This window comes from Ctenopharyngodon idella, chromosome 13 (assembly GCF_019924925.1).
Source record: "Ctenopharyngodon idella isolate HZGC_01 chromosome 13, HZGC01, whole genome shotgun sequence".
Classification (NCBI taxonomy): domain Eukaryota; kingdom Metazoa; phylum Chordata; class Actinopteri; order Cypriniformes; family Xenocyprididae; genus Ctenopharyngodon; species Ctenopharyngodon idella.
The window spans coordinates 11,242,501-11,265,830 of record NC_067232.1 but is presented as its reverse complement, the minus strand read 5'-3'; the positions used below and the strand labels follow the sequence as shown (position 1 = coordinate 11,265,830).

Sequence of the window (23,330 nt, the reverse complement as noted above, 5' to 3'; positions counted from 1 at the left end):
TTTGTTTTAATTTTTAGAATGATGTAGTTGGCTGCAGAGTATTTTGAATATAGCAACATTACTTAAATATGAGTTGTAAATGAAGCATGGCTAAATTCTTTTCATGTCTTGATGAGAGTGCTGCATCAATGTAGATGTACTTGAAGCTGTCAGCAGCGGGGCTGTACGCTCTCGACTGCGCTCAGAGATGCAGCTGATGGAAGTGGCGCCAGTGAGCGCCGATGGATCAGATGTCAAGCATTACACAGGTAGACTGATACACCACAGACAGTTTGAACGTGCTGGTAAATCGGAAGAAACTAGGGTTCACGTGACGCTGGAGGTCAAAATAAAAGGTTGGGTTCTTATTATATTCAAAAAAAAAAAAAAAAAATCTATATCAAAACTTTAACACGTTTCAGTAGCTAACTATGAAAGAGAACGTTAACAAGCTAAGCAAAGGAAGACATTTTGATGTGGCGAGAAAAACCTCAACAAATTGCACACCAACATGTACTTGACAGAAAATCCTTTAAAATGTAATTTCTAAATTTCTTTAAAATACAATTTATATTATCTGATAATTCAAAGAAAGAATTGACACCGACGGTTTTGTACGTAAATTTAATGTAAATCATTTCGGTTCCAGTCACATTCATTTGCATCAGAGGAATGAAATGTATCATATAGCCGCGCAATAAATGACACATTTCAAGTGGACCTTGGTGGGTTGGTAATGCTATAATCACATAAACTGATCGTCCCAAATGAATCCAGCACTTAACATTCTAGTGACTTTATCTTTTTCGTTTAAAATGTAGGGGAAATCAATCGTTTACCAGTTGCAGTGCACATTAATGATGTGTTTTTAAGCACCAGCACACTTAAAAGCTATAATTAAGTCTACATCACTGAAACAAAAAATGTCAATTTTAGCGAAAATATACACCATTGTACTTCATTAAAATTTAATGTTGGTCATTTGGCCAGCATTAATCTGGAGCCCCATCAAATATTAATACTTAAATGCATCTTACGTTAAATAATCACCACCTCCTTTCTTCAAGGAATCGATAACCTAAAAGCGTTTGCTTTCCGTCTAATATTGCATATTTATTTTGTTATAGTCTGATTTAGAAAGATTAATGCGTACACAATAAAATGAATAATTAAAAAGTTAGCACACGAACACACTGCAATGGATCAATGCATCTTGCTAAATTAATGTGGATTATAAATAAATTCTGTCGTGACTAACAACATTTAAAATAAATAATTTTAAAATTAGTTCGTGTTTAAAAAAAGACGTTTCATCCAGAATTTCATTCATACTTGTAGCAATCTGAATAATCATCCATTTTGATGAATAAGACAGTCAGATGAGTAAGAATGATTGCTTTATTCAGATTTAATTTCACAATGAAATGTAATATCGTTGACAGTATAAATATATTGTGTGATTGATCTGTCTCAAAATACTGACAAACCACTGTAATTCATTTGAAATCTAAGAGTTCATGGTCGCGAAATATTGATCTGTTGTTGTCTAACAAGAGTGAAAAGGACTCCTCCTCTTCGCATGATCAAAACAAAGTATTAGACAACATTTCTCAACAATATAGACTGCATAGCCAAGATAATGTAATTGAAATGTTTGTCTTTTGTGTGTGTGTGTGTGTGTGTGTGTGTATTGTTTTGAAAAATCGCCTGTGTTTTGGTTTAATAAATCTTATCTTTTGAGTTTCCCTGTGCTGAAGAGGGAATTCCAGTGAGTTTCATTGAACGTCGTGGATTCTTTAGCCAATTGGGTCTCTCACCCCAGAATTGGAGGCTTAATTTTACCCAGCCTCTTTGGCATTTTGATTGATGTTCCCGTGGCTCCATCCGGCATATCTATAAGGGTAAAGGGAGGCAGTAAAAAAGACAATCGTCTGTAGTTCAGTCTTTCTCACACATGCAGTCAACGCTATTAGATAACGACAACTCTGGACTAAACTGCGTTTTAGTTGCTGTATGATAACTGGGGTGACGTGGAGGATCCTGTAGGCTCGCAGGAGCGCGCGCCTCTCCACACCATGGATCATATGGGAGCGCATCTCCACCATACGCACGCAGACACCATCAGTTTTGGGATCGATCAGATTCTTAACAATGCAGACCAGGGGAGCTGCATGATCTCCAACCCCAGAATGCAGGACCTGGACTACGGCTTGGGCTGCATAGTCAGCACAGCCTACAATACCATGACTGGCAACTACAGCGTAAATAACTCGGCTGGATACAATGGAAACTCGTGCAGCGTTGGTTCCCTCAACGGCTCGTACAACATGAACTTGGGCACGAATGTTAATGGGAATTGCCTTAATTCTTCGGGAGTGATCCGGGTTCCAGCGCACCGGCCGCTGAGCAGCGTTCACTCGTCCATTCCCACCAGCGCTTCCACGGTGCCAAGTATGGGAAGCATGGGCACCATTAACAATCTCACGGGATTAACGTTTCCATGGATGGAGAGTAACAGGAGATATACCAAAGACAGATTTACAGGTAATCAATCTGAACTCTCACTGGTGTTTATGCTTTATTGGATTTTTTCATTGTTAATCACACTGTAAAAATGTTTTCATTATGTAACAAAATCGGTAATTCATTCAGTAATCAAAGCGGTCGAAAAATTATGACTTACTGAAGGCTGTAACTTTGTCACAACTTTTTCTTAAAATTTACAAAAAAAAAAAAAACATGGATTATAATTTATAATGATTTAATTGTTGAAGTAACTCAATTTGTTTTATTTTGTTTATGACAACGTTATAAAGAACATTTAGAACGTTCTATTTAAAAAAAATATAATAAATTTTTTTTTAAATATTATTTTTTATATAATAAAAATATTATATAAAATATTCGATATAAAGTTTAGTAAGCCACTGGTTTCGAGATTTAATAATATAAACGAGCATTCTTACACATTATCAACCACTGCATTCTGTAAGCCACAGGGAAAAAATATCTTAAAAAGTTTGTATGTGGATAATGAGCTATTGATTTGACCCTCTTTGATTCAGGCAAATTAATATTGATTCTGATAAAATCACTTAGCCTACCATGAGGCACATATTTTGTGCCTTACAAAACATTTTTACAGTGTTTTTAATATTTAACAAAGGTCATCATGAGGAAATGCCAAAAAAGATAGGCTATTCCTGTCTGCTTGCTTGGCTGTACTTATTCGATGTATTTCGTGTTGCATGTTTTTTAAAAGACAAAAGTCGTCTTTCTACTCTGGAAGTCTCATTTGCTTCTCATTGCTTGGCTCTGGCGCTGATTTCTTCCGCTTGCTTTCAATCTGTCTCTCAATATAGTGGCCCTCTCACCGTTCACTGTAACACGCCGTATAGGTCACCCGTATCAGAACCGAACCCCTCCGAAGAAGAAGAAGCCCCGAACGTCGTTCACGCGCCTCCAGATCTGTGAGCTTGAGAAACGCTTCCACCGTCAGAAGTATTTGGCGTCAGCTGAGAGGGCCGCCTTAGCGAAAGCACTTAAAATGACTGATGCGCAGGTCAAAACATGGTTCCAGAACAGAAGAACGAAATGGAGGTGAGCTTTTGTGATCTAATCATGGTTTTACACTCACATGTGATGCATTCTTTTTCGTCTAAACTCAGTTGAGTATTTTGTTTTTAAAGCAGCCTACTCCATGAGGTCAGTTGGGTCAGTTCCATAATGCGTTCCATAAGTGGTTTGTAAGGCCTGTTAATGCAGTTCACTCAATATATATACCAAAGCAATCCAATCAATACATCTGTAAATAAGTAATTGGCTCTATTTAATTTTGAATTAGCCTACCAGTGGTTGAATGTGTCTTTTTTTCTTTGACCGTGACAGGTTATATTCTCAAGACTTAATTATGGACTTATACCAATGCATTTTTTACTCCAGCTTATATTTTATTATGCTCGGTTATACTATAACCAATATTACTCTAAATTCTTGTGTTAGGACGTTAATTATCGTCTGCTGAAGCTGGAAAATTGATGTTATGATGAAGTTCATGTTCTACACCAAAAAAAATAAAATAAAATAATAATAATTTTATTAAAACTTATATGAAAAATAAATCTTATTGTGATTTGGCTACAAGCGTTCGACACTGACCTCTGAGAACCTTAAACGTAATTTATATTGAATGATATTTATGTATATTAAGATTATTTAAAATATTTATATTTCCAATTAATACATCATATAAAGGCCTAACATTAAAAAAAAACTGCGTTCTGCAATTTAAATCTATAAGCTTTCCATGTACGCAATCTGACTGAATTAATGACAAAATAATGTGCTCTTGGGAACGTTTATGAAACAATAAATAAAAGGGTTCGATTGACACAATGTAAGGTCTGTCAGAATTCTTTTGGGAAATCCACATTATGAGGCCTAATTATAGCTATAAGAGAGAGAATAAAAGTCTTTTTGTATTCTTTTTAATTAAGGTTCCATGTGTGTATTCTTTGGTTAAATTTACAATTTAGCCAACTAGGCTACTAACTAAACAGCTAGAAATCATGACTGGAATCACCGACTAAATGACTCCTGTGATCTGTGATCCAAATCCACACAGGCGGCAGACAGCGGAGGAGAGAGAAGCAGAGCGACAACAAGCGAACCGAATTCTTATGCAACTTCAACAAGAGGCTTTTCAAAAGACTATAAACCAACCTGTTACTCCGGACCCAATCTGCCTTCACAACAGCTCTCTGTTCGCACTTCAGAACCTCCAGCCCTGGACTGAGAACACGGCGAAAATCAGTAGCGTTCCCAACACTGATTAAGATGGGGAGACTTTTATGGACGTGGGATGTACAGAGGAATATCTCAACATCAGATTGTTTTCTTCTTTTTAACGTAAAATTAATCTTTCATTTGTAATATGCAACTTGTAAAAACAGTTAAAATACACTTGCCGCTCTCCGTTGCAGTCGTGCAGAATAATCTTTTTTTTTAGGCTAATTGATTTTATCTTTTCGTTTTCAAAATGCAACGATCGAAATGTAAGCATAAAAGCGTATATTTCGTTTGTACCTTAAACATTCATTTTATTTTGTACACTTCCATTAACCTAACGTTTTGTGGTAACACTTTAATAACTTTTAGCTATTAATAAGTTTAATAAGTCACAAAATATTACAAATAAAATTTAGAAACAAAAGTACGAATCTTCGTAAAATTATGGGCTTTTCTCCCAAAAGCATAGTAATTTAAGTAGCCTAGGCCTATTAAAAATTCGTCACAGAACGAAAAGTGTTCTACACTGCTAAATAAATCTTAAGGACACCTGCAGGACAACCGCAAAATTACAACTAAACTTAATAGTAGCCTTATCAAATTATCTTGCAATTAAAGCTACATTATCCACTGCATCCATTATTACTGACTAGTAGGAAAACATAATGACAGCTAAATAAATAAATTGGCCATATTTCTCATTTGCTCATTGATATATTAGCACATCAGACTCTCGCGCAATGCATTAGCCTATACTGTCACCATTATGACTGCACAATACAGGCTACTTTGAGGGAAAAAAAACACTGCTTGATTGGCGAATCTAAAGCGAAACGCTACCTCTCTGTTGTAGCATAAAATAAGCATCGTTATAGGCTATCCTTGTCATTGCCAGGATTAGACACAGATAAGGCCTCGCTGTAAGAAATGAAGCCCGTCCCCAAGCGCCCGAGAAGCTTGCACCTCTTAACCCACAATCGAGTGAAAACGAAAGAGTCGTGCGTGTTCACGGACCTCCTTGCCATGACAATGTTTAAACTCACAGACCACCTAAAGGTTTCGCCGCGACTCCCTCTTTGGCACATTTGGCATCTTTAAACATCTAATTAGGTAGGAATGAAGGTCTATATTAACATGAGGTGAACAGCACTGACTTTAGCGCGTAAAACGTGTTCTCGTGTTGTAAAAACAACGAACATTCGTAAATTCTCTTAAAAATGTTTCTTTATTGGCATGGTTCCATGAAGAACCTTTAACATTCATGGAACATTAACATTGCAAAAAGGTTCTTTATTGTTAAAAATGTTTTTTAAAATGTTCTTTACACTAAGAAAAAATGGTTCTTTTTAAGAATTTTTAACTCAAATGTTGTTTGGTGGAAGATTCTATGGCATCACTTTTAAAACCTTTATTACTTGGAGAAATGAAAATATAAGGCCATACAAGCTTAATTAACTATTTGAATGAACTGTATTTAAATCAACTGTAATCAGCTAATGAACAGATGAACATAATGTTATGAACAAAGTTATTATAAAGTGTTACCAATTTATTTTTCAGATAGGCCTATCCTTTTTCATAATCGTAATGTTAGGCTACGCTTAGGGATTGCATTTTTGCACGTTTGTTAATTGAAACTTTCAACAAATTCGTCCTGTGGATTAAACATAGGCCAAGTCTACAGGAAAAAATGGGCCTATGAATCTACATAAAAATCATTCTTTATGCTTGTGATAAATGAGACTGTCATTTTTTCACCGTGAAGACGGAAGCGTGATATTAGCTAATTAAAGCACTTGTTAGGCTATATGTTGTTGCTACTTTCCAGAAAGATTATTTGTTGTCAAATATTTACTTCTTTTAACATTTGTATTACATTTAAGTTTTTCGTTTTCTGGATAGTTTGTCTTTTCAGACTTTTCAGATGTTCTCGGGAACCCTCAGACGCAGCCATTTATTTTGTCCAAATATGCTATTCCAGCTAGGCCTATTGATACAAATGAAAGAGAACGTCGAAATATCAGTTTTCTGTAACACCTGTACACCTACAACTCTACATTTTTTTTTTGTCTGAATTTTAATTTTACACATCCAACAGTTTATCAAAGCAGATCAACTTGGTAGCACTGTTATGCTTATTATATTTGTTTATATTGAAATATAAACTTATAAAGATTTTTATTTGTCCTTTATTTTCTTCGAAGATGGCGTGACCTAAAATATATTTTATTATAGCTTGATATGGATGATTAAATATCTATGGTCATGTCTCAGCTTGGGTCATTAACTGTTCGATTTGTTTAGCGCTTTTTGTTGAGTAACCATAGCAACACCTCGCAGGTTTCGTCATTGTGGATAGAGAGATGAATCTCCACTCAAAGTGAATGACAGTTTTGGCTGAATGATAAATGTATGTCTTGGAGAGTAGAGAGTGCATATGTGTGTTTGTGATATTAACTATGTGCAGATGTGATGGTGTTCCTGAAACTAACCAGAAGCTTATCCATACGTTTCATCATCTCTTCCGAAATCGTATAATGTGTTGCTTAAAACGTTCCAGAGATGGGAGTTATTTAGCGCAGAAAAGACTACTAATACGATAACATACGGTAAAATATCTAATTCATACAACGTGATTGGCTGGAAATAATGAGATGAGAGTTTAACTTTATGAAGGCCTAATTTAACATATAAAGATGGTACGTCTGTATTCTTAATAATGATTGATTTTTCCACGATAGTTGCATACGACGTAGGCTAAACTCAATTTATTGGCAGCATTTCCCACATTAATTTCATGTCGGGGATACAATCTCATTGCATTTTTAGGACCTGTTGCTAGTTTTGGGAAGACAACAATCGTCGCTACGTAAAATAACGCAATATAACGTAGCCTAAGTTAGCACTCTTGAGAACGTAATTGCATCCGAAGCAGCCCGAAATCTGTATATATTTATATATCTATATATAATATGTATATGTATATAGCCTATAGGCCTAGTATATTCTCACAATATACAAAGGCTCTGCTAACTCTATATAAAATGGTAAATATTTTGAAATGTATTAGAACCAACTGCTATAACATGCATAGTGCACTTCCCAATTGTCGCAAGTTATTATGAACTTTTAGACTCACGTATTATTTTCATATTGTAATTTAGACGTTATGTCTGAGATATAGCTAATTGATAATATACAAATTACAATTAACCTACGTAGCCTATATAGGCTAGACAAGAAAAGTGATTAGTTTTATTAGGCCTATTTTTATATAGGATCCTGAAATAGAATGTACATAGGCCTAGATGTACAAACATGAAATAGTTTATGTACATTTCAAAACTGTATTGCAGATCTGATTCAAAGTAGCATATGATGCAGTAGCCTACGGTTTTGTTTTGTTTTTGTATTACAATGCAATTAAAGGGATAGATCACTTAAAAATTAAAATTGTATCCCTTTAAGAAAATCCACGTCACATTACATAATATATTTTTACTTCATACAATTTGTCCATTTATAAAATGTCCATTTATGTTTGTATATATGCAATCAGACCTTAAAAACTTTAATAGCTATGACTCATATACCATCACAAAAAAGTAAGTTTGTTTGTACTTTTTGAGTATGTTCTGTAACAGCCTATTTTGGCACTTCATTTCACTCTCTCACGGGAATCGTAGTATCGCTTCGGGGAAAAACCATGGGAAAAACGCATGAAAAGCAGATGCATATCTATAACTGCACTTCTTTAGCGCCGCCGCGACCATCTCGAGTGTATTTTCTGTCCCTCAATGATGACGCACGCTACGTCATTTTCTGTCGACAAAACATTCTTCAGTTGTGTAATTTTCTGCAGAGACAAGCGAAAAGTTCACAACAGATTAGTACAGCGTTTCACGCAAAATGTCTCTTTTACGTGTTTGCTGTACGACAGCTAGAGGTTTTGTAAAGAGAGGATTGTTTTCAGAGTCGACTTATCCTGGTGAGTGTTTATTGGGATGCTTGTCCAACATGCGTCGATTTGTACTTGTCACATTAATCTGTATAATTTCTCAACCTCCTTTATATTGATTACTGAGAATCGTGTTCGAGGCTTACAAACAGCTACAGATTTGTTGAAATATTTCGCTGCTGTCCCCTACAGCATGTCATAGCAGGACAGCAGGATATGCATCTGGTGGGGTGACCAAAGATAAAGAACCTTTAAAGAAAGCGAAGACGCCCCAAGGACGCTTTGACATGGACGAAAATGAGGCCAAATCTAAAGATGTCCTTACAAGTAAGAACACACGTCATCTCTGTTATACAGTTATAATATAATTGTAGAATAAATTACATAAAAGACAGATAATGTCTATAAGGAAGGATATAGGAACTATATCATAGCTCTGATCTTTCTTTCTTTCTTTCTTTCTTTCTTTCTTTCCAAAAATAACATATTTTATACTACTTTTATACTATTATGGATGTTTTAAATCAAATGACATGTATTTTAAGTGTATACAATTAATTATGACAAAAATGTTTGTTTCATTTGTTTAATTTCTCCTTTAACAGGATTTCCAGATGATGTGAATCCAGAAACTAAGGAGAAAGGTGGTCCCAGAGGCCCTGAACCTACACGATATGGTGACTGGGAAAGGAAGGGTCGTTGTATTGATTTTTAGATTGGCCTGTTAAAATATTCAAATTTATTTATTTTACCATTTGAGTCATTTGATTTTAATTAGTAAATCTGTATACAGATATAAATAAGAGAATTTCTGGACCAGAAATGATGTATGTCTCCCCTGATTGTATGGGCTTTCTATGTAGAATGTATACTATGTGTGTAACTACTTGAACTGATCTGTTTAGTATTGTCTGAAGGGTCTCTTAGAAGAATAAACATATTCAACCCTAAAATGTAATAAAAAATTCTTTTTTCACATTTCAAACATTTAAGTTTTGTCACAAGGACATTTATGTGTTTGGTATCATGTAGTCATAGTTATTACTGCAATAGTTTCCTTATGTATTTGCACATGAATTGTTATGGCTAGGCAGTAGCAGTACCATATCAGCCTTTAAGCAGAGAGGGGTTAAAAGCATTATCAGGGCACAACAGCGAGGCTGGGAGAGGTAGCCTGATCAGCGTTTAAATCTACTAATAACTCTGCAAAAACTACAAAACTGAACAGTGGTAGTTTGGCTGACATGTTGCAGGGGATACTTCTAGAAGGCACATTCAACAAAATTTTTTGCTTTGCTATGTTGCTGTCCCATGTATTTTTAGAGAGACGGATAAACTACCATCATGAAAAAAACTAACAGCATGAAAAATAGCTATTTTGTTTTAACATACTGAATGCCTGTATTCCCCTTAAAATAGGGATTTTGGCCTGTACCATATTAAAGATCTTGTTAGATTGTATTTAAATATTAAAACCATACAGCAATGATATAATTTTGACAATATTTTTCAATTTATTTTTTATTTGATACATTTTGTCTAGATAATTTTGATGTTTATTTATAGTTTGTTGTTAGAAATTGGAATGGTTTAAGAATTTAGTGTTTATTGTTTCATTTGTAATAAATGTATTATTTATTTAAAGTTTCTGTCACGGTTTAACATTTAGGCTGCAAGCTTTTAATGTCACCCAGTTTATAAAAAGCTTTTGCCGAAGTAAACTATAGTCTATTTATCAGGTTTTAAACAAATTACAACATTCTACGTTACCTTATCTATGATTAAAATATAATCATAACACCACATTTCGCGTCAAACCGGCTACCCTACCTTCCAACACACACATACGTCAGCAATGACGCAAAAGTCAAAGTGGCCTCAACATTTGGATTTCACAAAGCATAGGTCTGACTTTTAAAATTACATAAAAATAATATATCACTTAAATTTGATTAAATTGTCTCCAGGTTCCCCATTCACTGTATTTTAAATCTATTTTAATAATTTCACCGAACTTCGTCTCCGTTTCCGCTTCCGGTCAGTTCCTCCAATCGGCCATATTCCGCCGCTCAGTCTCAACCCAGTCGCCGCTCCGTTGCCGAAAGCCCATCATAGTTTCATTTAACAGGGGATGGTCTTCCATTTATAACGATCCAACTGAACAGAGTGAATCGGGGGAAAGACCGGTGATTTTATCCAGAGACGTTGACAGAAAACGGGCCAAAATGACGACGCGATCGGAGAGGGAAAAGGCTCAGAAACTGAACGAGCAGCATCAGGCCATTCTGTCCAAAATGCTGAGAGAGGATGATAACAAATACTGCGCCGACTGCGAAGCCAAAGGTGAGATGATCTAAAAAATCACTTCCACTATTCTCAAAAACGCGTTTGATGTTTTGATCACCTTTACGCGGCAGGAGTCTAGTTGAACAGCCCGTTCAGGTTTCTCATGCTTCACGGTCCTGAGTCACCCGGAGAAAAAAAGCCATATCTGTGTGCCTGTTTTGACAGCATATTGCATTTGAATTGAACGATGCCCAGACCCTGTTTAGGTTGACAGCTCATTGGGCTTATATCCGGCGAATCACTATTCAGCCATGCGTCCTTGACCAAAACCATTACTAATGCATGAATGGAAAACCAGTCTGGAGTTGAACTAATCAGCAGGTCTGATACTGTAACCCTGACGTTTCGTTGTCAGGTGGTGCTATATTGGAGAGATTAACCTATATATGTGTACCAGCTTTGATGATGATGATGATGATACAGATGATCACTGTTCCAAATATCCACCGGTTTCATAATAGTTCACCTTAGTACAGTGCATATTACCCTATCGTGTGTCCACAGGGACTATGCAGCCAAAAGTGATACTTCACCATTAAGCACAAGTGAAAGCAGTTTTAGTTCCTTGTCCTATTAATGTCTTTTCTTCAGATTGTAACCAGGCGACTAACCATAATAGCTGTTCAAGTGGGTGATCTCTCTGTGTTTTAGTTCAGGACTGTTCACTTAAAATAGTCATAAATGTATCAGAACAGTTTCTTGGTGCTCACGGTGAAGGTTATTTTATTTTAGTAATATAAAGTCACCATAAATGCAAAATGGGTAGTTTAAATTATTTTTTTTTTGAATATTAAAGTATTTATTATAAATTATTTATCTGTGCATATTATATAATAATAATAATAATAATATTTTTTAATTAATGTGCCCTCGCAATCATAATAAAAAAAATAACATTTACGATAACCTAAAAAATCAAGTCAATTTTTAGATGGACAAAATCAAGTTCTGCCAAAAGTCGTTGCACTAGGATATATGTCACAATAGGGAAGAAAAGACTATCACAACTTCCGTTTAATGTCAACTTTAATGTGTGAAGTATGTTGAAGAAGATGGAAATGATGGCCAGATTTTATTATATAATATAATATAATTTTCTTATTATATATTTTCTAAATGCATGTTATAGATCTTATTGTGAACAATTCATCCGTGCATGTGTTGAAATGTTTTGACCGCATAATGTTTAATCATATTAATCATAATGTCATAACTCGATATTCCAGTGAAAATGATGTATGTAAGGCTGCTCTGATCATTTATTCCTCTTAAACCCGCCACTATAACGCCCACATTTCAAAATCCAATCAACAACCCACATAGAACCAGGTCCCGCCCTTCATTTTTTTTTTTTCTCTTTCAGTAATCCATTATACTTGTATTTACTTCAGAATACAGAGGAAATGATCTGTCGCTGTTTCCTTTTCATCATGACTTGAATACATCATTGTTATAATAAACGTCACAAAGTTGCAAGCAGGTCCTTTACTGTCACTTTGGTGTAGCTGTGTGCAGTTGTATTTGTTACATTGAGAACAAAATGCATTCTCATTTCTGCCTCAGTTGCATGGTACATGTTTTTTTTTTTTTTTTTTTTTTTTATTGTGGCCTTAGTGGCAGTGACATTGCTATATTTGCTAGCTACTGTACAATCCTACCAACATGTCCCATTGTAGAAAGTGCATCCTGGGTGGAATGTGAAGTAAAGGTGCTCTGTGGTCTATGTTTCATCACAGTCCATCAACAAAACACTGGATGACCATGATAACACTGTTTTCCATCTTTTCCATTTCCGTCGTCTTGTCTGTTATAAACCCTCTTCTGCCTTCCCATCAAGGTCCATTATCTCCAGAGCATGTGAGAATATTTAGGCAGGAGGCAGTCTTCGGCTCTGCGGTGATGTCGCAAGCCAGCAGCTTCTCAAGCTCCTCTCTCAGCTTTCGTCTTAACCAGACCAGTTTCATCCACTCTGAGCTCTCCGGTGTCTTAAGTGCAGCCACACCTCACTGATCATATTGCCTGGCCTCTTTCTGCCTCTCTCTTACTCTCTCTTACACAATGCTTGCGTTGATGGGTGGAGTTTTGTAGCTTTATTAGCTTATAAATGACAGCCTTGAGAGAAGTCAACATGAAATCAAAAACTACCACATTTACCTTACTCAAAAATGAAAATTCTGTCATCATTTACTTACCCTCATGTCTTTCCAAACCTGTATGACTTTCTTTCTTCTGTGGAACATAAAAGAAGGTATATTGAAGAATGTAGACTATTGACTTCCATTGTATGGACAAAAACCATTGAAGTGTCTCAAATGACGCACTATGCACTAATAACTAGGGATGCATCGATACCCTTTTTAAGGACAGAGTACGAGTACTGATACTTTTTTTTCCTAGTACTCGCCGATACCGATAACGATGCCTATACATTTATTAATTCTCTCTCTCTCTCTTTTTTTTTTTTTTTTTTTTTGGTGATGTTGCAGTTTTCCAAGCACAACACAGTGAGACTAATGAATGTAGGACAGCTTCTTTATTATTACTCTAATGAAAAAAGAAATAATTTTTATGTGCTTGTCACAAACTTAAAGAACAAAAATTTCACAGTGTCCAATAACCTTCAAAGGGCATAATTACCAATATATATATAATTGTTGTTATATAAAAAGAAATTTACAATCAAATTACAAACAATCAAATTTTTTCAGATAAAATAGGTTTATTTACCATGTATACATTTATTTAACATATTTTGTTGTTTTATTAACATTAATGACAAATATAGGCTACGGTCCCTTTAAGACCGAATCAATGGATACTGACACATATCCTGTTTTCACCCAAATGTTTACGTCCACTTAAGCCATAACCGACTGTATTTACGTAAGATACTCCACACGATGGACATTTTGACAACTATGTGTGCATTGCAGTGGCGTGCAGTGGTGTTCTGAAATGAGGAGGCAAATTTTTTATTTATTTATGAATCAGTGTAAATTCATGTGCATTACTCTTAACGTTGACACATCTTCCTTGTTAAATGAACATTACTTTACATTACATCAGAAAAAGAAAAAAGAAACCAAATACAATTCTATTTTGTAATTTTACATTAACAATGTATTGTAATAAATGTTCTATTTATCAAAACCAAGTCAATCTCATCAAGTTAGTGTTTTAAGCATTTCTACATTCATTCCAAAATAATAACTAAAGGCAATAATAATTTAAACAATATATTTTATTTGTGTATTGATGTTTTTCCATTTAATAGTCAACTTAGGCTATTTTGGATCATCAGTCATGCTCTGTAAACACCGTCTGTCACAGACACGAATTGTATTTTTAATTTCACCAAGCTGATTGCACTAAAACCCCCCGCAGTCATCATGTTTTCAGTCCATTTCAAGTTTGATTTTGATGTGACATAAAGCGGTGATATCTAACTGGGTGATCCGTTTACTTACTTTTCAATTAGTCTTCCCATTGACGCCATCATTTGTTCATTCAAACTGACGCACGGAATGTGCACGTAAACAAGAGGTGGGATTTATCGCACAAACCAATCGTATCCAATCATAACCAATTACATCCAATCATAGTGCGATGGAGACATTGCCTCCTCTCACGTGACTTTCCCCCATTCATTCTCACTTACCCCCCACAAAACCCACCGCACGCCGGGGGTCTGATGGTTTTCTATGAGAGCAAAGGGAGGCATGACTCCTGCTGTAACTTTACCTGCAGGTGTCGCTGTTGGGCAGTGTTCCTTAAGAAATACGAGTGATTTATATAATATTTGTGTTGTTTTATATGTAATATGGATTATTTTCTCATCCCTTTTTTTTTTTTTTTTTGAGGAGGCACTGCCTCCCTTGCCTCCTCGGCGGAAACGCCCCTGGTGCATTTGACCATTCAGGCGCAAGGAGAACTGATCGCGTGCTGTCTGAGAGAACTGGGATCGCGCGCAAGAAAGAGAGAGAGCGCGCGCGCGAGAGAGCGCGTTTCTGGTCTGTGTCATTCAGCGTGTTTCCGCCTATCCCGCCTTCACTAATCGATAACGAATTGTGATTGAAAGCATGAAGTTCGCAGTGTGTGTGTTGTCATCATTAATTTTGAAGTATTTCCACACCTCTGAGGCTGACATTGTTTCTGCTGCTGCCGTCGGTGTCTCTGTGCACGGAAAAGTCTGTCAGTTACGTCACGTGAGGTATCGGTCTTCGGTATAGGGGGTATTTTTACGAGTATGAGTACAAGTACATGAGCTTCTGTACAGCGTACAGTTGACGCAGTAGTATTTGGCCTTGCGTGAAGCGTGAAGGCTTGAAAACAGATGCCGAAGTTGCGATGTTTCTGCTCCATACATGAGTATTGCTATGTTTCACAGAACCAAGAAATGCTGTTGTTGTAATCTCAGCTGTAGTAAAAGGACAGCTTTGAGTGTCTTTGTCTGTCTGTAGCTTGTGTGCTGCTGGCAAATAACAACCAACTCTTGCTTGTATATGTGTACTGTATGTTCATTTTTTGTTCTTTCTTGTTGTTTTTCGTCATCTTCACTTTATTTTTTGCAAAGCATTATTTTGCTTGGCTATGATAAACAGACATCCACTCATGCATTGTGTGTCTGTGGGCGGAGCAATGAAAGGGTGTGTTTGTTTGGGTTGATTTCAAATACCAACAGTGTTTCTCAGAAATCGCTTACTGCCCCTTTAAAGGGATAGTTCACCCAAAAATTAATATTCTATCATCATTTATCTACATGTTCCACACCTGTATGACTGTATGACAAGAAAAGATATTCTGAAAAAACCCAAAGACTTTCATAGTTGAAACAATCTATTTAAACTAGTCTTGTGTGGATAAGCACAGTCCTTATAGGCTGTTCTTCCTAGTATGGCTGGCTGGAGTAATATTAGTATTATTTTTAAGACAAGTGAACATTGCAGCTTTTTTTCCTCCATTTGTTTGTGCCATTGCAATGTTTGACTCCACATGGTTGTAGAATTGAGAGTCTGCCATGAACTTCTGCTCTGTCAAGTAAAGTAGGAGAGGAAATATATGGAGTGCAGTAGATGTGGTGAGTGTGGCTCTGCAGGAGCTGCTGTTTCTAGCCGATGGATGTGATTAGATGTGACAGAATAGTAGGGATCGGTCAGACATGGCTGGGCACAGTGTGTCCAGAGGCTTTTATTTACTTTGTGCGGTGCTGCTCTCTCGCTGCCTGATGCCACTGTGCCCGCTGTCACCGACATGCAGAACACCGCTGGAGAATGAACCCAGCCTGTTTAAGGTCGTATTTGCTTTGTTTGTGCAGATTTTGTGTTAGCCTGAGTGTCATACACACACACGTTCAGTCTTTGTTTTTTGCATTCGTGTGTTGCTTATTTACACTTAGGCTGCGTTTACACTGGCACAAAATCCGATTTTTTTTTGCTCACATCTGACACAGATCGGAATTAGTTGCACACGTGTAAACACAAAAATCCGCACGAGAGCCGATTTTTTTTTTCGCAGCTGATCTGAGCCACTTCCAAATGTGGTTTTAAATCAGATACATATCCGATCTCTGGACATGCGACCTACGTCTAAACACGCATATCCTATTTTCAATTCCACAATTCCAAACCACCACAAGGCGAGGGCGACACGTTTGCTTACTAAAAGTGCTTTTATGTTGTATTATGAAGCAGACGTACCTTTATGCACTCGCACTAAAAATTTGCAGCTTTATTATTGAGGTAGAAACTTTATATGTCTATTTTTTCCTTGAAAGAAATTCGCACACACACACACACACGCACGCACGCACGCACGCACACACACGCACGCACGCACACACACACATTCAGCAGCTGAATTTCAACCTCTGCCCGGTTAAAAGAGGCCACCATGTGTTTTTTTTATTTTTTTTTATTTTAATAAACCAAAAGCTTCACTGGGTAGGCTACTCTCTTGTGTGCGCTCTCTCCTTCGCTCTCTCTCTCTCTTTATCATTCATTCATTCAAATATATGTAATCTTACCTTCTGCTTTATTTCACTTCAGAATTCTAGATCTAACAACTGTAGATAAAATAACAAACGCAAATTACCTTTATTTTCCAGTCTGTATTCGTTCAGTCAGAATTCGCGCTGCAAAACATTCATGACACTGACAGCTGTTAACTTATCCATTCTGGCAGGTAAGCATGACCACCCGACGTGAAATATATAAATAATTTTAACAGCACGGCCATTCAAAACCCGAGGGTTTAACATGTGCATAGTAAAGGTATCAATGACAATCATTTTGGGCTGGAATTAATGTAAACACAGATATCGGATACCAGTCGTGTCTAAAGTGAATGTAAGCACACTGGCCAAAAAATCGGATATGGTCAAAAGATCGATCTGTGCATTAAGACTTGCAGTGTAAATGCAGCCTTAGTGAAAGCGGTTTGCCCCAGCTGCAGAGCGTATAGATACACCCGTCTTTGGAGCTTGGGGCACCTGTGAGTCACACAGAGACTCATGTGACATGCCTGTTGTCTGGCGATAAGAACAGGCTCTATTTTTCGGTAGGTCACCTACATTTGTGCTGTGGGGCGAGGGCTGCTGTCATTGAGGTCATGCATTATAATCTTTATTGGCTGCTTAGTCTGTTAGAAGGTGTAAAGGTTTATTTATTTATTTTTTATTTTTGTCATTGGTAGTATGACTATTGTTTATAGTAATCACATTTTACATGTTTAAAATATTTTCCTTTAGTCTTCACTTTCCATTCACCCTGTTTTTTGAGGCCAGTTATTAATAATAATAATAATAATAATAATAATAATAACATAAATTACAATTTAATATATAATGTTATTATTTTGCATGATAAATTTGTGTAAGAATTTCTTGTGTAAAACATATTTTAATAGAATGTCCATTTTTTTAAATGATATTAGACAACGTTTTTATTCAGAAAATATATTATTGTTTTTTTTTTTAAAGGTTTCTCCTGGAATAATTTTATAATTTCTGTCATACATTCAATTGAAAGATTCTTTATAATTGTTATTATTACTATTGTTGTTATTGTTATATATGTATGTTTTTGTATATTGATTGTTTTTAAGACAAAATGTTGAATTGTTGTAAACAATGTATTGAAATGATATTGTAATCATAATTATTTTTTAAAGATTGAAATACTGTTGATTTTGTCATGAATATAGGCATTGCTGCTGATGTGGCGTTAAAATAAATTTTGCATGATAATATTTTATAATACTATGTTAATGAATACATTTCTTCTTCTTTTTATTATTATTATTATTGTGATAACATGCAATAGTAATAATATTTCAGTCATAAACATTTAAGGCAGTCTGAATGGTTAAACTGAGGACACAGAAAAATATTACCTAAAGATTGTAATTAACAAAGTTTTATGTGAAAATGGCATGTCTTTCATAACCTCAGTTCCATTCCAGTGTTTATATACAATTAGCCTATAGTATTTATTAATATTTTATTGAATATTTTTGAATAGCCTTAATTTTTATATTTTCAGTTTTCATTTTAATTTTTTTCATTTAAAGTTTTAGTAATTTAAATATTTCTATTTAGCTTTCTATTTCTATTCATTTTTTTAAATTTATCTCAGTTTTAGTTTTAATAATTCAGTAATTCAACCTACAACACATTTTATTTCAGTTAGTTGCTGAAGTTTTACATCTAATATTTATATTTTATTTTATTTCAGCTTTATTTCAATTAAAGATAATGTTTTTTAAAAGTATTACTTTAACAATAACAACACCATTCCATCCATTATTATTATTATTATTATTATTATTATTAGAGATGCACCGATGTATCGGCCAATGGTATCGGCCGATAAAAGCTATTATCACTATCGGCCATCGGCTGATTGTTTAAAAACGGCCGATGATCAGGGCTGATTATATCCTGTCTATCAAAAGGGTGCGGAAAAACGTGTTCAGACTGCAACTCATACATACTGTGTGTCGAGAAAATCACTCTTGTGTTGAATTTCTTCTTCTTCTTGGCGGTTGGCAAACCAGCTTTTGTGTTGAATTTTAACGCATTAACAGTTTAAAAATAGTGACGCTAAAGCAGGCTCTTTTTGACCCTATGAATCACCCGTAGTTCAAGCCAGGAGTTTTTATTTTTATTTTTTGCTACATCAAATATTATTTGTAGCGCCTCCCGTCCAATAATCGCAAAAGGATTTGTGCTTTGTTACTTCTGCTAAGAAAAAAAGTTTCAGTTTTCAAATTCTATCCATTTTATTATGAAATTCAAACAATAAATGGCGTTTTGACGCTCTTAAATGTGATGTGTCAGATCGCTGTAATGCCTCAGTTCAGGCGGAAGCTCCAAGCGTGAGTCTTTTCTTCCTCTTCAATACAAATTATATCTCGAAAAACATGAACATCAAAGGTATGTTGAAAGATATAGCCTAGTACAACTTACCAGAATGTATCACGTCTCATGTAATCACTTTATTTGTGCTTCAACCGCGGAAAGACGTCAATAAAACAGCTTGTGAACAATATGTCACATCATGTCAAATTTACCTCAGGAATGTTTTCCAGTGTTTACAGTTCCTTAGCTAGCTATTTATATATAAAAAAAACACTAGAGAGGAGCTTATTTACTGTTAATTATGTTTGTGTAAATTTGCCATGAAGACAACAAGTGCTTATGAAAACTACCTTATGTGATACTAAGTTTTATACAAACATTTCAGTTTTTATTTGAGTGTAATTATTATATATGAAAATAAACAGCAGCTGAATATAAAACTTCTGTTGTTAATTGTAACCTCTAATATTGTAGTCTACCAAATGAGAGGGTTCCCTGTATAGTTTGCAACATTATTTGGGAGAGATTTTTTTCCTTAAGAAAAACCAAACTATCGGTATCGGCATCGGCCGGTATCATTCTGAATAATCGGCTATCGGTATCGGCAGAGAAATTTAGTATCGGTGCATCTCTAATTATTATTATTATTATTATTATTATTATTATTATTATTATTAACCACTGTTAGTTTTGCTCACTTTGCCAGTTGAATCCTGTTTTTTCCCCTACAGTGCATCTTGCTCTGCTTTGCATGCTGGGTGAAAGGCAGACTCCAATCATTGCGTCCTACACCAGTAGTTAAGCCGATGTAGTGGGTGATGTGATTAGTAGGTGTCATGGCATTAGTAGGCATGTCGTATTTTAGCTAACTCACAATTAGTGATCACATGTACTGTTAATTATTATCAGTCAGATGTTATTGTGGTTAGGTACATCAAATCCCACAGATTGTCATAGTCAAATTAGCCAAAGGAAAAACAATTTATACACATTATTATATGTACTTAGCTACAGCCATCAACCAGCAAGCAGTGAGTGGGCACAGATTCTGGGAATGCCTCTGGGCAGTTCTAGTAATGAGTAATGATCCAATCATAACTGCAGGCCTCAAGACAGAAGACAGCAGAGAGTACTGAAGTGTGTGTGTGTCCTTCCTGCTTTAAGTGCTGATAGAGGTGTATGTGTGTGTGTGTGTGCTGTATTGGTTTTGCATTGTGTCTGGCAACTGGAGAGTGTTGAGAGAGATGTCTATTTGATAGTCTCCCCATTTTTTACTTCCTCTGCATACGCACACGCCACAGACAGGAAATGTGCTCTGGTGCTTCCTCATGTGTGTTCTCTTTCACACTGTCACTCACAGAGATAAGAACTGCTGAAAGCCTGTGTCAGCATCTTTGTGTGTTTTGGTCATTAGATTCTTCTTTTTATTAAGAGAGAGCGTGTGTTTGAAAAACCTGAGAGTAAAAATACTAGGGCTGTCAATTGAATGTGATTTTAAAAAATTCAATAAAAACACCTTCATGTTTTTGCCCATCCGAGTGAGTCACAGCTGCTACTACAGCTAACGCGACTCACCAAACAACACTTACCAAGAGCAGTAGCACAGAATGAGTAAGGAACCGTTCACACTGCTCATGTTTTTGCTTCAATAACCCTTGAGAGCACAAAAAAAGGAACAGAATCCAGGGGTCTTAGAGGCATCCAAAAACGTCAGCTGGCCCCTAAAATACCACAGACGGATTGAATTTGATTGGAAAATGGGTTACTGTGGAGTGTAGGCATAAGCTTATGTTAACTGATATGAAAAGAAAACAAACGATTACAACAACAATTCAAAATTTTGTGGTAATTTTTTTTTTTTTTACTCAGCAAGAATAAAAGTAACATTAAAGACATTTATACTGTTACAAAAGAATCCTAAAAAATAGAAAATATAAATACACAATTATTAAGCAGCACAAGTGTTTTAACATTGATGATAATAATAATAAATGTTTTTTGAGCAGCAAATCAGCATATTAGAATGATTTCTGAAGGATTGTGTGACATTTAAGACTGGAGTAATGATGTTGAAAATTCAAAGTTCAAAGTTTACAGAGTTTTAGTGTCAGTACGACTTTAAACTGCTATATATAATGTTGAATATAATGAATAATAATGCAATGGGGGAATATTTGTTGGTCCTGATAATGTCAAACGTCTTATGTTACCAGTAAAAAGTGGCCTACATTACTTTAAATATATCTAGTCAGTGACAGATTGCAAGCATATTTGTCTAAAATAATTCTGTATTTTCATCTTCAGAATTATGAATATTTTTATTTTGTTGTCACCATTGTCCTGTGCATTGGGTTACCAGCACCAACTCCAAGCCTATTCATTTCCACCCCTAATGTAATACCAATTTTAGTGTTTTAATCAACAGTACATTTTTTATTAACCTTTTACCATGTCTTGGATCATCGCAATATCATTTTGTTAGTTCATATGTATTTCGTGATATGTATTGAATCGTGACGTGAGGGTATCGTACTCCCCTAGTAATAATATTTCACAATATTACTTTATATTTGATCAAATAAATACAGCCATGGTGAGCATTTCTAAAAATCTTCTGACCTCAAACCTTTGAACAGTATTATCAGCAAATACTGATATGTAATTAATTGGAATATCATGTAATTTGATTAGTTTTTAATTGATTGACAGCCCTAATACCAGTGGATATTAATGTAGTATGTTGTTTAGGGCAGCCCTTCATTCCAGGCAATATCTGACCTCGCCGTGGCATTTCTACACATCAGAAGGATTTCCCCTGCTAGTTTAAACAATGCTGAGTCTTTTCCTGTCTGTGTCAAGAATGATGTGCAGCATGATCACTATCTCTGTGGGTGCATTCTAGAAAATGCCTGCTATAGCAGCAGCTTTCTTTCCTTTGGGCTGGATTCTCAGCTTCTGGCGAACGCGCTGAGGAGTCGTTCATGCTCAGGCTGTGTCTAAACATGCTAACCTTCGTAATAACTGGAAAAGAGATGATGTCATTTGTGTATGAATTATGACCCAAGTAATTACAGACAGACAAATCATGAAGTGCCTTTAGACCTTTGGTCCTTTGGTCCTAGACTTGTTTTCCAGGGTTTTGGAATCTGCCTATTTTTTACATTTTTGATTGTGAAAAGAAATCTGTGGAATTTCAGAGAATGGATTTAAATATAGAAAATGTATTGGTAGCTGAACCAGGGTTTTTCCCGGGGCCAAAAATGGTCTTCGGTGTTGGCCGACGAGTACGGTCGTCCACACACACAGTATAAAATACCCTACCCATGTGAACTGCAAGCCCAGTACTTACAATAAATCCAAAATAAATGCAAAGAAACAGTTTGTAATATTAACTTATTTATTCATGAAATAAAAAAACAAAGTCATAAAACAAAGTGCTTAGAACTATTTATATTTAAAAATCTGTAAATTTATATATAAAAAGTCACAGAGTGACTGATTTGAAATGTTAGTAATACAATCAACAACAATGTAATGGATTCTGACTAACTTAAACACATCTGATTGGCTATTGCGTTCACGCACTCAACAGATATTGCTGTGATTGGCTACTAAGATCACTGCAAAAACACATTGTAAATAGAAACCTTTGATTCTCGTACAAACACGTACATCTCAGTGTTTTAAAGCAGCCGGCTATCAGCGGGTTCCTGGACTGCAGAACGGCAGGTATCATCACATTAAATGATTAAATAAATCTTTGGCAGACAAAGATTTATTTTGGTGGCCGCCAAATTATTTTCAATGAAGGAAAAACCCTGTGAACACATTATATTACACAAAATATTTAATAAAACTGCTCCTTAAATGTTTATTAAATGTTATGTCTAATTTAATAATGAC

General features: G+C 35.5%; 2 protein-coding genes across 7 annotated transcripts in view; both read left to right on the top strand.

Moving 5' to 3' along the window:
• The first annotated feature begins 1,433 nt into the window (after positions 1–1,433).
• Positions 1,434–6,944, top strand: tlx1 (T cell leukemia homeobox 1). 2 transcript variants are annotated; one of them, XM_051915939.1, is made up of 3 exons: positions 1,434–2,523; positions 3,342–3,579; positions 4,604–6,944. In XM_051915939.1, the coding sequence occupies exons 1-3, from the start codon at positions 2,055–2,057 to the stop codon at positions 4,812–4,814; spliced, it is 918 nt and encodes a 305-aa protein (XP_051771899.1). In that variant the 5' UTR covers positions 1,434–2,054; the 3' UTR covers positions 4,815–6,944. The 2 variants fall into 2 exon arrangements, with proteins under 2 accessions (XP_051771899.1, XP_051771900.1); XM_051915940.1 differs by having other exon boundaries at positions 1,445–2,523; positions 3,378–3,579.
• Positions 6,945–10,749: 3,805 nt separating this feature from the next.
• smap1 (small ArfGAP 1) overlaps positions 10,750–23,330 on the top strand; it is a 119,710-nt gene continuing 107,129 nt past the window's right edge. For 3 of the 5 annotated variants that reach the window (XM_051915936.1, XM_051915935.1, XM_051915933.1), the window contains exon 1: positions 10,751–11,068. In XM_051915936.1, coding sequence (XP_051771896.1) covers positions 10,951–11,068 — 118 coding nt within the window. In that variant the 5' untranslated portion in view covers positions 10,751–10,950. Of the gene's footprint in view, positions 11,069–23,330 lie in introns of all 5 variants that reach the window. The other 2 variants (XM_051915932.1, XM_051915931.1) reach the window with 1 other exon arrangement.